Below are 15,347 nucleotides of genomic sequence, written 5' to 3'. Positions count from 1 at the left end.
TGACATTATCTTTAGTTTAATTGTACGTTACTCCCGAACCATCGAAGTACTTTTATCACTGTAGCACTTCTTATTGTTTTTGGTGCATGCTTCAAAAAGTTGTCATCACATTATAAAGTATATGCATGCATGCTAGCTTTTATCCTCCAGTTGACTATAATTTGTACGTCTTTTGTCTTTCATCTATGTCCTCATCCATAAATTTCAGAGAGAAAGAAATAGTGAAACAGAGAGCAAAGGAACAAACAAAACAATAAAGTACACAAAAATGGTCACTCATATATATATATATATATGTATATATATATATATATTTGGTTAAAAATCACATGCAGTTCTCCATATATAATATTCATATATACTTTTAGGTGACAAACATACATACTTGCATGTAAATGGTACCTAAAGGTACATATTAATTCAACTACAATCAATAATCATCACTCAATGTAAAATGTTCAAATTAACAAATAAAATGATATCTCCACACTCTTCACAAAAAAACATACATAGTTAAATGCATACAAATAATTCACCGACCTTACTTATCATTATATAAGTCCCTCACCATTATAATGAATAATGCAATACTCTCCAAAGTGTAGCTTAGCTGGTAAAAAGATGCAGAAACATTTGATTTTTCTGAGATGCGAGTTCTAACATGCACTATCCTTCTCGTATTTTTAATTGCTGTCGACAACTGTAATTATACTATAACATTGCAGATTTTGAAGTCTCTGCAATTTAGACTGTATTGTCCATTTTCCTGCAATATAAAGATTTGCAGTGTAATTGCGACAACAATTTAAAACTACGACTCTTCTCCTCCGCATTTGGTGTGTATGAATTTCATCACTAGACTGATTGAAACAAAATAAAATAAAATAAAATACTAAAAATAGATGAAACTAAAACTTTTAAGGTTCCAATCCTAAAGGAATAATAGGGTTTGTGACTATTGATATATTTGGCTGCTTGAGGATGGCAATGATGACATGATCAATGCATCAATGTAATCCAATTGATTGGCTTGAATTGGTGTGTAGCACTGAATTTTTGCTGGAGGTTCATGTTCTTGAGAATTAGATGAATCTAGGATCCTACAAGCATAATCCTCAATGCTAAGTTTAGGCACAATGTGTTGATCAAGTTCAACCAAGTGATCATGATCATATTGTTGCATTAATTCAATTGGGTTGATTAATTTGTCAACAATCAAAAGTGGGGTGGCATCAATTTTGGAAATTTGATTTTCTTGATTTTTGTTGTGATGATGAAGTGGTACACAATCCAATGACCATGTATCTTCATAAGAAGAATTAGGAATATTAGATGGTAGTACTATTTCTGGATTTGGATTCTGACTTTGATGAAGAAAATTGGCATTAAAATTGTTATTGATGTCTACCTTTGTATCAGTTTGGTGAAAATCTTGTGGATTTGGAGATGATGAGGTTGGAAGGTATAGATGATCTTGATTGAAGTTTAGGATCAAATTAGGGTTTGCTGTAAAAGAGAAGAAATTACTTTCCATAGTACCAATATTGTAGGGGGTGTGAATATCAGAAAATGTGGCAAAAGATGGAACAACAAAATCATGATGAGAAAGGAGTTTCTTCTTTATGCTGGAATTCCAAAAGTTTTTCACCTCATTATCTGTTCTTCCAGGTAAATGCTTTGCAATCTGAGCCCACCTGTGAAAACAAGTCAACTTTTGCTTGAGAGAAAAGCAAAATACAAAACAATCTTTTGATAATAATGTTAGTTTAATCATCTATGAATTGTTGAGACTATACTCATTATTTATTTGTTAATCTTTATATTGTGAAAAAATACAGAAAAATGCGGCCAATGTTACTTAAATTACACTTGTAATGTCGTTACAGAGACTTCAAAATCTATAATGTCGCTATTGTTTGTCAAAGACATTTAAAAATATAATTAAATGCAATTATATATGTCAATGTAAGCTACTAGAAAAAATTTGAGATGATAATAAAAATTTAAAAACAAGAAAAAAAGTGAAATTTATTTCTATTTTCGTATATCAAACACATCAGATATCTTAAATCGGACACATTTTTAATTTGAAGTGTTAAAACTATGTAGCAAATGAATTGCATGAGAAGAATATATTGGAAGAAAAGTAAAAGAGGTACTTGCTGGTAATTAATGGTTACCTATTGCCTAGAATGGTGTGGAGTTCTATAATGAGTGCTGCTTCTTGATGTGAGAAACTTCCACGTTTCAAATCAGGCCTTAGATAATTTATCCATCTTAATCTGCAACTCTTTCCACATCTCTGCAGCCCTATATACACATTATGATATAAATTAATGAAACATATAATCATAAGAAGAAAAATGTTTAGAATTATTACAAAATATATATTTGACTATACCAGCAAGTTTTGGAACAGAACTCCAACAACCATGTCCATAAGTTGTAATGTATTTGATGAGTTTTTCATCTTCTTCAGGTGACCATAATCCCCTTTTAACCTTCTGTTTGTTGCAACAAGAGTGATGTCCCATATCTTCTTACTCTTAGTTTCAATAAATGATATGAAAAGTACAAAATGCATTAAATGAACAACAATATCAGTTTTGGTATTATTTGGTTACATTTAATTATGAAAGACTAGTGTGAGCAGAGTAAACAGAGAAAAAGGATGTTATGCAGGAAGAAACTGTGAGTACACTTGAAGTGGTGAATTCAATGTGGAAGTTGTACCTTGGTGGCCCAATATAAAGATTTTTGGAAAAAAAGATAAACACTGTTCAACCTGCAAGAGCAGCATGAGACCATATAAAAATAGGTAATTTTTATGATGTGAAAGTGTCCTTCGTGTGTTTTACCGTAGATTGATATTTGAAAATTGTTTAACATTTCGACAATGATTTTATGTATAAGTTTAGGGTATTTCACATTTTTATAGTTGAATTAGCAATTTGATTAGTGTTGATCGAACAACAAAAATAATTATATGAGTTGAATTTTAAGGCATATTTTCGTAGTTTTTTGTTGTTGTTGACTGGACATCGACTGAGATCATGTTTTAGTTGTGAAAATAAGTGATATCACGATTTCTATTAACGTGGAGTAATACTGATCTATTGTTCAAATTATAAAGATTGTTCGTCATAAAAGTATTATTGTCCAAGTTACATTATTATACGAATTGTCAATGTTGAGGAGTTTGGTGATATGAGAGCAAGAATATATCAAATGATATAGAATTGTAAAAGATACATTAGAATTCATTCCTGTTACTCCCCAAACTCTAACAAGATTATGATACTACTTTTGTTGGGTTCACTTTAGTTTATTTTAAACAAAAATAAAATTCATTTTAATATGTTTTAATATTCTAACCATAATCAATTTTGTTTCTAAAGTAGTTCTAAGTCCGTTGAGATTTTTCAAAATATTAATATAAATCACTTTATATTAAGTATTAACATACTTTTTATCAAAATTAATTGCAAAATTAGTCATTTAAAATCAATTTTGATGAACACATGATTACCAAATACACCCTCAATTAAACATTCAAATTAGATTCTACCATAAGTCAAATCAGCATACTTCTTAAATCCAATCCAAAATGTGACATTGTAAAACTCACTAAAAGTGATTAACAACACAAATTATATCTTGTCAAAAATTAAAAAACAACTCAAATTATATACTATATTAAAAAAAACACGTGCATTAATTAGCCATGAAGGAGGACCTATGTTTGTGTTAGCAGGTCCCACCTTCAACAAGTTGGTAAAAAAAAAAATTTGACAAAAAATAAGTTGTTAAACTTGGGATTATTAATTTATCTCTTCAATTTTGTCTTTGTCAATTTGATTTGAACGGCTGAGATTGTACTTATAATAGGTAAATGATTTGACATGTATGAATCATTATTTTATAACTAACTATCGGTAAAACTCTAGTAGTTAAGAAACTTGAATGATAATTACTATGAACTACCTTTATAAAGAGTATATTATAGATCAATATCGAAGTAATAATTTGTAATTCTCTTTATTTTTATAAATAAAATGATAATTTGATTAATGTCGATTTAATATAAAATATATATTATTTAAATTATTATTTTAATAATAAAAATAATTATTAATATTTATTTTTAAAAAATTGATGTTTATAATTGTTGAAATTTTAAATATTTTTTAAAATTGAACCATTACCATGTTAGAATTTTCTTGATAACTAAACATCTATCCATGGGATGTAAGAGTAAGTTAAAAAAACAACAATAAAAAATTAGTAATAATGTATTCATATTTGCATGTTAAATTTGGCAAAATAATTAAAATGATAAAACAACTTTCTTTAATTAAAAATATTGCATGTATGTATGTGTATAAATTAAAGAACTAGCGTGAAAAATATTGTTCTTAATTAAAATCAGTTTGTAAGATGAATTTTGGAAGATTAGATCTATATTTAATATTTTTTAAAAAATTAAAAAAATAATATGATAAATGATCATGTAATATTTTGTTCATTTATTTATTTTTTTAAAATATCAAATATATACCACTTACCACTTCAAAGCTCACGACTCCAAAACTCTCGAAAAATAATTTTGCAAAATATTCTAAAAAGTGTGTTTGTAGGTTGGTTTTATAGGATTTTGAAGATAAGAATTTTGGATGGTTAAATCTATATTTTAATATTAAAAAAATAAAAAAACAACATGATGGATGCTTTTGTTTAAGGCTTTTAAAAAAAATGATTTTTATAGTATTTTTACTTTTTGTTATAACGTTTTTAAAAAATAATTTCAAAAATAAAGCTTCAAATCAAAAATTGGTTTAAATAGTTTATCTTTAAATATCATGTTAAATATTTTATCTATTTACTACAACTTTTTTTGGATAGTGAAATTTCAAAAAGTGATTAAAATTAAAAGCTACTTTAAGAAACTTTTCATAAAAATCATTTTTAAAAGATTCATAAAAAAAAATGTAATTTTTATCATATTAAAATATTTATTAATGAGTATCTCAGTTATTAAATATCAAAATTACTTTTTTAATCAATAACAAATAAATCTAAAACAACTTCTACTATTTTTAAGTAAATTATCATAAAAATTATTTTTTTAAATATAAAATAAAAATCACTTTTTAAAATTTTTAAACAGACATATCCATTATATGTTCATTTATCATTTATCATGTTATTATTTTAATCTTTTTTAAATATCAATATATTAAAATATAGAATTAATTTTCTAAAACTATTCAAAAAAGAGATCTGAAAGACAAAGAGAGTCATCATAGCATGCACAAGTATTAATCTATATTTGACCATTAGTTTAGCCTATGAATTTATCACATCCTCACCATCATAATCTAGACCTTCCACATGTAATCCCTCCTTCAATTGTTACTTCCCTTTCTTTAAATTTTTTGTCTCCATCTATAAAATAAATATATGTATATAAAATTCTTCATGCTTCTCTTTCTCTTCCCCCATTTCCTCATTACTTCACACATTTTCCCTTTCATTTATTATTACATTAATTAACATCATTATTATTTAAATTCTTCAAAACTTTAACCCAAATGAAAAATGGGTATTAACTAAAAATACGAAAAGGAAATTGTACACGAAGAAAAATAGATTGAGTGTCTAATCTCTAAATTTATTTATTTATTTAATTTTTTTTTGATATTTTTAACGTAAAATTTATTATTTAACTTTAATTTCAAATAATACATTTGAAGAGAAACAAATATAAATATAGCGACCAATAAAAAATCACCCAAAATAATATGCCATCCTCAAAAGGTGGACATATAGAGTGAACAAAAGCCTATACAGTTACATTTATAAGTGTATCTCCTTTTACACATTATAATTATCCGTAGAAAATTATAATATTTTAAATATTTTCAAAATTTCGTTGTTACTTTCTATTAATTTTTCAACCGTTTCTAGTACTCACAATATTATTTTTCAGCAATTTTAGTTTTTGCAATCAACAAACGTCTTATGCTTTTGGGTCCATGACAATGTATATTTGAGATAAATAGAATAGTATAACCTTGCTACACATTTTTAGATTGGTCTTTTTGGTATAAAAGAGAAGAGAAAATAAACCATTAGGTTGATATTTTTTTTATATGTAAATTCCAAAAATATCATAAAACAATATATATGAAGTTATAATGAAGGAGACCATGCTACAATATAATAAAAGTCAATCAACACTTCTATGATCAAACTAAAAATCATTTCACTTAACTTGCAATTTTATGTGATTATGTCAATTAGAACTTTAGAATCATTTTTCACAATAAAATAAAAAAAGTCATTCGTCTAAATCATAACTAAATCAAGATACAAACTTCACATTTCTTCATGTAAGATGATTTTTTTGATGTAACCACTTTATCGACCTCTCAATTGAGTTGAAAAAAAACCCTTCACCTCTCAAAAGCTAACATTTGTTATTGCAATAACTAAATTAACTTGTTGTCTAGAAACATCTATCTATCAATGTAGTAATCAAGAAAAGTTAAATAAAAGTCTAAATTATTCTACTTTTAAAAACATCTTCAAACACCTATAAATAGACAAACGCGAGAACTATATTGTATTCAAACCTTTCAAATGTAGCCAATAATATTAAGAACTTCACCATATATATATACCTCTCCTACGATAATTATTATTGTGTCCCTCTTATATCTCAAATTGTCAAGACGAGTTTCTTTATTTTCAATGTTAAAATGTGTCGACATTTCAAATGTTACAAAGAGTGTTGAATAAAAAAATAGATATTAAATAAGGATAAATCAAAATTTATAGAACAGAGGCCGATAAGTTTTTAAATAATATTGTTTTGAAAAAAATTTAATAATAAATTTTGCATAAATTTAAATCATAATGATTAAATATAATGTACATAATATAAAATAGTAGTAATAAACAAGGGAATAATTATGGTGAGTGAAATGTATAATTATATTTTTTTTCTCTAATGTTATTCTAAGAGTTCTTGTATATGGCGTCTATTGAAATTCATGTGTGAGTGATCTGTCTCATAACTACTACGAATGAAAGAAATATTATATATATAAGAGATATGATCCATATATATAACACTTTAATATTTTGGATGAAGATATGATGTCAAAGTCTTTTGTGATTCTGAAATATTTATCTTGTTGATGATGTAGTGCTCCTCCAAACTTCCCAAGAGCATCTAATGAATTTAGTCAAAAAATTAATTTTTTTTATAGTAAATTTTAATAAAATATTCATTTGTTTTTCATGTTTTATTATTATAAACTTTTTTTTTTCGAATATGATAGGGTCCAATTTTAGACCCTTTTGGAGACATATTAAACAAATTCGTTCCAATAACATGTTGCTTTTAAGAGAAAAGTAGGGGATTCGAATGCCTGTTACATAAAAAACAACTACAACTAGTTCAAAGGATCAAAGATGTATTAACATTTTATAATGATAATGTTTACAAATTTGTAATGAAAGTGGATAAAAAATGAATGTTTAGTCTTCCGGTCTAACACATTTTTAAACATAAAAGACTTATAAATTGACACTCAATAAAGATAACATACAAAATTAAGATAAATATGACCTTTAATTAATGCAATTTTGTCTAAAATATGAGATAAAGAAAATAAAATATTTTTTTTAAATAAATAGTAAAATTCATAAATTAAGTGTAGAAAAAAAAATTAGAATTTAAACTCATGTTTTAACATATCAAATATCGTGTAATATTTTATTATTTGAGTTATAATTACTGAAGTAAACGAAAGATTCTTGCTGTAAAAAAGAAATGGCTGGCAGCATCTAGGAGTTCCTATATATGTTGTTGCTTAGAGAGAAAAAGTAGGGGTTTGGGATGCTTGTGACAAAAGAAACAGCTATTTCCAACAATATTCGTTATTAATTGTTGCACATGCTACATTTAATACTACCACCCTCTATACCTTATTTGTTAATCAATTAAAAATACTAACTTTCTTATCGCTTTGTTTTATTCCTTTAATATGGAGATGTCATAAACAAGTACATGCAAGAATTATGCTATGTAATTCTTTGTCCTCTCGTGCTTTCATATTAGTTTTGGTATAGGTCATTTTCACTCAAATATTTACTTCTCTTCACCTCTTATTTTCTTGTGGAATTTTTTCTAATATAAGAAAAATTAATATCAAGATGCTTTGTCCTTGGAGATACATCCAAAACAAGAAAGTAAGGTAGCTTGTGGCTCACCTAAAACTATCTTTAAGTCACATATGATAACCCCATCAAATTAATCATTATTTTGTTTTTGACTCATGCAAATTAATCATTATAGAAAATGGATTCATATATATTTTAAATAGAAGAATATGAATGTTATAGTGGTAAAACAGGCCCACGTGTTCTCTTTTGATCTCCTCTACCAGATCAATTAGTCTAAAACAAGGAGAAGCAAACATTGACTTAAGTAGGTGGATTGAAATTTTTACCAAAGATTGACATGCTAATGCTAATAAGTTCATCCATCAAAAATAACAAAATAAATATATTAATTTTTGAGCGATCTAATTTGTCAAAACCAAAAATTATAATTACACAATCTATAAAATTCTAAATTTATTAGGTAATCATCGTAGAAAAAATAAACAAATTAGTACAAATAATAATTAGAAAAGGAAAGATAATCTTTTAAATCAAATCAACAATCTAACATGTATGTTTTGTCATTATCCTATTTTTTCAGCGAGTTAAACAGAATAGACCAACTTAAATAATAGAAATATTCAAAAATTATCTTATTTCACTTAAAATAATATATTAAACGGATTAGTTCTCCGAATTCAATCCACTTTATCACTCTTAATAAGTGTACATATTTTCTATAATATGGAGTTGCACTAGTTTGTCCTTGAGATAAGATACTATGCTTAGACACATGCGCACCCTCTAACAATCTTATACACCAAGAACCTGCGAAGTGAACAAGTAAATGAAAAGTAAACAAATCTCCCCATTGCCATAGTTTACACTTGCATAGAACATAAGAGGAGAAAATTAACAAGCTTAGTTTTATTTTTTGACTAAGAACAAACTTAGTTTTAGTTTTCGTGTTTCGTTACATAATTTTCATGGCTATATGTAATTTATCCAAGTAAAAAACTTGAATATGAAAAAAAAAAAAAATTACTTCCTAATTTTGTAGCTAAGTAGTAAAAACATTAAATTAGAGATAAAATTTTATTCGGAAAAAATTAGAGATCAAAGTCATTTGTTCCGTTTTAATATATATTAGTCATGCAAATAATGGAAATACACAACAAAATTAAAACAGAACTATGTAGCTCCAAGTTATCGTCGACTTTTTTATATAGAGTTTTGCATAATATTCAGATAATATCACATCTTGCCTCTTTGTTCTTTTAGTTTTAATTTTGGCATATTATGATCTTTATAGAAAATATTATTTGGGTATGTCTTATCATATTTTAATTTGTTATATTCTCTTTATTAAATTCTAAAGTCTGTTTATTACATATTTTACAAAAAAATAACTTTTGCATTATATAATTTAGATATATTTTTTTTAGAGATTTTAAAAAGAATATATAAATTATTATGTGTTTACTATAATAAAAATTATTTTTTTAAAAATAATTATAAAAATATATTTTACGAGAACTTATGCAAATAAATTTTCTTTGAAATTATTTATAAGATCTATTTTTTTAAATAAATAAATCGTAACAAACATATATAACTATAATCTCCGGGTACAGAACAAAACAACACTCTTAGAGTCTTACAAGACACCACTTTTCATTTTCCTTCCATTCATAGCAACCCTCTGTGAAAGGAAGTTTAAAAAATTACTCAATATTGAAGAAAGGCTATATAATCCATTCAAAAAAAAAAAAGTTACAACACTTTTAGTGTAATAGTGATATTTTTCTTGACTTTTAGAACATAATTTGGCGTGATAAAAATCTGTGAAGTATGTACCTATTAGAAACATCATGTACGTAGGCCATGCAGTAGAAACAAGTCAAACTTTAACAAATTGGAGATACTATTCAAAACCTTTGCATTGTTTTGTCCATTGTTTTGAAATTGACCTATGAACTATTTTGTCGTTTATTGTATTTTTAAATGAAAATATTTTATTAGTATTATTTGTATATCTACATATCTTTTTTAACTTTGATGTTCAATGTACAGTTAAAGTGACGCACAAATGATTCGGTCTATTGGTGAATTTGTGGTCCTTTAGTACATAAATTAATATTGATTATTATTGACTATCAATATTGGACCATATAGTATTTTTTTATAGGTATGGACCATATAGTATTGTAGCTGTTGTGTTGCATCATTACATTACATATTATGTTTAGATCATGGACCACAACATTTTTTTTAGTAGTGAGATATGTCTGATAAAAGTTACTCATTGATCTAATTTTGAATTTATTGTTATTTATTTTTTTAATTTCAATAATATATGTGACATTCTTTTTTTATTGACGAATGTAATTGAATAAAATCACCATTGATTGAAGGGCGCTGACACGACAATGTATGATAAGGTCGACGATAGAATGCTCAAGCAACGATCGTTAAATATTGCATTTTATAATTTTGACACAATTTTGGGCGATTCGTTGTGACTTTTTAAGAGTTGAATTAATAACATAGTACTGAATTAAAAGTTGTTTTAAACTATTTAGGCAACGTGGAGTCCACTTAAGCCACCTAAGATGATTGCATCGTTCGAATTTTTTTTTTAAATATCGAAAATAATTTAAAAATTTTTTTCTCAAAAATAAATTAAAAAAATCGATATTTTTCTCGAATCAATAAAAATTTCGAAAAAAATCGACATTTTTTTATCTGTGAAAAATCGAAGAAAAAAATTAAAAAAAAAAAATTGTCAAAATATTTATAAAAAAAAAATCAATTTTTTTTTTTAAAACGTGGACCTATAACTCCACTAAGCTCACAAAATTTTAGGGGGCTGAGACTTTCTTTTTGGGCCTTTTAAATTATAAAATTTTTTTGCCCCTCCAACATGTAGACTGGGGCCAATAATTAGGAGGCTTGTCAAATTAATATCTAGATGTTGAAAAAAAATATGATAAATAAAGGTTTATTGGAAAATTTATAGAAAGAAACTAATCGGTGACGGATTGGGTTTTCATTGCAATTATGTGTTAAGAGCAGTCTAACAAATGAGACATGAGATCTAATGTTGTTAATCTATTGGAGAAATAAATTGTTTGTAATTCAAAAGATGCTGGAATAGTCTATGAGATTTAAATTGTTAATATATGATCGGAAAACACATCAGTTATAGTTTTCAGATGGCGTAATGTATTTGCAGACATTCTGAAACTTAAATTAGTGCTTATTTTATAGAAAAATTAAGTCAAATCTTAACATATCCAATAACGAAATATCGGCATGATTCTCAAGTCTGACATTAATTGCTAGTTATCTCGTTATAGAGTAGTAGAAAGAACCATTGAGGCTTAATGGATGTTAACATTAGTGGCCTGATTATCCTAATCTTTGTTTGATGGACACATTGATATGAATAAGATATTATATTCTGTCTGAATTCAGTGTTTGATAAATTAATATAATATGATAAATTAATTTATAACTCTATCATATTTTATCTCTCTAGTTAAAATTTGTATTATAAATCTGAACTGATTTATAAACCAGCAGAATCGGATAAGAACAATAATATATTCAATTATTCTTATAAAATATAATCTAAAATATAAAAATATAAATCTAATCAAATATAAAAATAATTAATTGAATTTGATATAAAAAATAAAATATTAATAATTAATTTAAAAATGTTTATGATTTTATCACAAGAGTAGGTTTGTCTTTTTAAATAATTTAATAAATTACTATTCAAAATTATAAAAATATGAAAACTAACTAAAATTTTAAAATAAATATAATATATTAACATTCTAATGAATAAAATAAAATTATTTGATTACTCATGATTTTTTTTTATAAATTTAAATTGGTTATTTAGTAGTGTCAATAATAATTTTAAATATAAAATTATTTTATTATTTATTTAATTTTTTAGTATTTTTTGTTAATTTGTATTATTTAATATATAATAAGTTAATTTAGAAAAAACATATATATAATTGTTCACAATAGTAATTTTGTTATTTAAATATAATATATATTATATCATGTCATGATAAGATGTGTATCAAATACATGACAAAATAAAATATTATTATATGTGTATCAATACAATCTATAATAATATTTATCAGTATTCTATCTTTATCCAACTTTATATTTTATTCTATATTTAAAATTTTATATGTGCATCAAACATGGAAAGGGCCTAACTAAGCCCATTTCGGAACAAAAGTACTACCTCAAGGTAGTTAGATTTTAGCAACATTATTTTTTGATTTGAACTATACTACAAATTTACATTGAAAATAAAAATGACAACATTTCAAGGTAATGAATGATACAAGTCCTGTCAAACATAAACTACAGTTCAATGCAATTTTCTGCCAATTAAATTCAACTTTGATATTTAAATTCTATGATTATCACAAGAAAGTCAATTCATAGAAAAGAAGCAAGAATGTGTATCTCAACTCTCAACTTCCCTACTCTAGAAGTTATTATGATTAAACAGACAATGAGATACAACATATATACATTAGTGATAAAAACAAAATGTGATCTTTCATTCTTCAAAGCATTTACTTATCTGCAAGCATACAAACATGCATCCATGAGTTTCTACAAAAGCTTCAGCCTTCTTGTAAGGAATATTTCAAAACCAACATTTCATACTTAGTTTTTTAGATAGTATAGTACAACACATAGCTACTAATTATATAAATGTAGCCAAAAGAATTAACATGAACGTACCCGAAAACGAATGAAGCAACTACTAATTATAAAAAAAAAAACCCTACAAATCGAAATTTCGCTATTCCATCTTTCCACCAAACTTCAAACCCTCGGCAAGACTAACTGCACACAATGCAGTCTCCAACATTGCACCTGAATCCAACGACTGCACTGTGTGCAACGTAGCTGAGGGTTTCAAATCCGCAGACCAATTATGTTATCTACATTCATCTCAAAATGTTATTTGACAATCAACAACAAGCTGTTGGACTCATTGGTCATGACTCATGGCAACTACTTATCTTCCAAAGCATATCGTTTTCGATAACTTCTTCGTAGAGGACTTGCATACAGATCCTTCCATATATTAGCTGAAGAATATGAACCAGAAATGCTTCTAGTATCTGCACTTAGCATATCTGTTCTAGTGCTATGAAACTGACAATCATCCATAAATAGTCTCCTCAAATTCTGAGAAGAATGTCTTCTAGCTTTCAGTTTAGCTTTGGTCGACGCGGTCAAATTCGTGTAGCTTGGTTTCCCAATTTTTCTTTCCATTGTATGTTCCACATTGGCAGTGCTAGTAGATGGTATAGATAGTGATTCAGATGTGCATGAAGTTGATAAAGGGCTATCATCATACATGCATTCAGAGCTTATGGCTGAAGATGAAGGAGTTGATTGGCTTGTTGGTAGAGATTTAGTTGAAATCCTGGTTGTTACACCATTCTTTCTTGCTTTGACTAATCCATTTTGTTGATATGAGTTAAATGGTTCATCGGTTTTCTTTGACATTGGAGTCATGTCAGGTGAGTCCAAGTAGATATCTCCCATCAACCTGCTCTCCCATGGCTTAGCTGCAATCCAGCGTTCTAACATGCTCTTACCATCTAATCCGCGGTTCTTGAGAGGAGTCAATGGCTTAGAAGCTCTTGAGTTTGGACTAGAACTCACTGTTGATTGCTGAAAACAAGAAAAGTTGTTAAAGCAGCAACCCTGGTTCAAAAGTAAAGTAGACACGAAAACGCAAACAGAGAACAAAAATATTTGATCACAAAATTCAGCCAATTATGCCTATATCTCTGATCACAGAACAGTTTCAGTAGCTTTCTATTATGATTCAAGCTTAGGACTTACAATGTACAACTCGTATTTAAATACTACAGTCCAGTTTACTAGATTATCGCTTAAACAAAAAGGGCATATGCTCATGCTCGAGCGATTTGACCCCTTATCACTAATTATAAGTCATACCCAACAAAAATTTATAAAAGCACACATATTTTGATAACATATTCACTTGTTAGTATTAAGACTCATCACAAAAATAGTGGATATTTTAAACTCAATTACCTGGGTGGAGTTAGAGTAAGTCATTGTTCTATCCCTCTTAATTGCTCCTTCTTGTCTCACATTTAGTTTTGCTTTAACTTCTTCCACAGTTCCTGGTATGTCACACCACCCTTGCTGACAAAATAACATGGCAAATTTTGCTACATGTTAACATCTTTGTTATCAACTTAATTAACTTTTCACCTACATTTTAGAATGTTAAACATTATATTAAGATACCTCAGCTTGTTTAACTGGATCAGCTTGGATAAGTTGCTCATTTGATATTTTCTGCATAGCATTTCTTTTTGGAGAATTCTCCACATTCCTTGCTTTGACGCGTTGTTGAACTCGCACAAGAGCCTGCATGCACCTTAGAGTAACAGCTGCTTGTTTTCTCACTAGCCGACCGCGAAATATAGCTTGCAGCCTCACCACTGCCTTTAGGGCCCTCAAAGCTCTTCTTGCCTGCAACAGAAATAACATCAGCAAAGTTTTCAAAAAAGTTCATAACCAAACGCAATTGTGACTGCAATTGCAGCTACATCAGTCTTATTTAACAACAATTTTTAGTAGTATTAAGGATCGAGATGCGACCACATTCCAAGTCAAAGCGTTGAACATAACTAATGTCGAAAAACAATAGAAAAACACTAAATTATATCCACAAATTACAATAGCCACCATAACCAACCTTACCAAACATATCAAGCCAAATTGAACTTCATAACTAATAACTAAAGCTTATTTTGTGCTAACATGTTGAAGTTTCACCAATATTGAGTTCATTTCAAAATAGTGAAATAACAAAATAAACTTATTAGTAATTCTTCTACAAAACTTCATACTTCAGTGAGGAGGTTCTGTTCCTAAATTGGAGTCTAAATCTGACATGCAGTATAGTATTTGCTTCTTAAATAATTAAAGATTAGAAACTCATAATAACAAAATGACATAAGCTAATTCTAAATCTAAATTAATTAAAAAGATTGATCCAATTCCAAGTGACATTAATGATTATGCAAAAGGTTTGAAATTAGCTAAGTAGTTTACCAAGAAACCGCGAAAAGCGG

At 27.1% G+C, this 15,347-nt stretch overlaps 2 protein-coding genes across 2 annotated transcripts; both read right to left on the bottom strand.

Moving 5' to 3' along the window:
- Positions 1-222: 222 nt before the first annotated feature.
- On the bottom strand, positions 223-2,733 carry LOC101513854 (transcription factor MYB26). The gene is made up of 3 exons (XM_004510338.4): positions 2,402-2,733; positions 2,181-2,310; positions 223-1,694 (listed from the first exon to the last, which is right to left on the bottom strand). Exons 1-3 carry the CDS (start codon positions 2,532-2,534, stop codon positions 956-958), a joined length of 1,002 nt encoding a protein of 333 aa, XP_004510395.1. The 5' UTR covers positions 2,535-2,733; the 3' UTR covers positions 223-955.
- Positions 2,734-12,752: 10,019 nt separating this feature from the next.
- Positions 12,753-15,341, bottom strand: LOC101514201 (protein IQ-DOMAIN 6-like). Its single transcript, XM_004510339.3, has 4 exons — positions 15,328-15,341; positions 14,515-14,742; positions 14,296-14,409; positions 12,753-13,905 (listed from the first exon to the last, which is right to left on the bottom strand). The coding sequence occupies exons 2-4, from the start codon at positions 14,641-14,643 to the stop codon at positions 13,237-13,239; spliced, it is 912 nt and encodes a 303-aa protein (XP_004510396.3). The 5' UTR covers positions 14,644-14,742; positions 15,328-15,341; the 3' UTR covers positions 12,753-13,236.
- Positions 15,342-15,347: the final 6 nt, after the last annotated feature.

The sequence above is a fragment of the Cicer arietinum genome, chromosome 7, assembly GCF_000331145.2.
Source record: "Cicer arietinum cultivar CDC Frontier isolate Library 1 chromosome 7, Cicar.CDCFrontier_v2.0, whole genome shotgun sequence".
Classification (NCBI taxonomy): domain Eukaryota; kingdom Viridiplantae; phylum Streptophyta; class Magnoliopsida; order Fabales; family Fabaceae; genus Cicer; species Cicer arietinum.
Note: the sequence above shows the minus strand (reverse complement) of the source record. Positions and strands in the feature narration are given on the sequence as shown.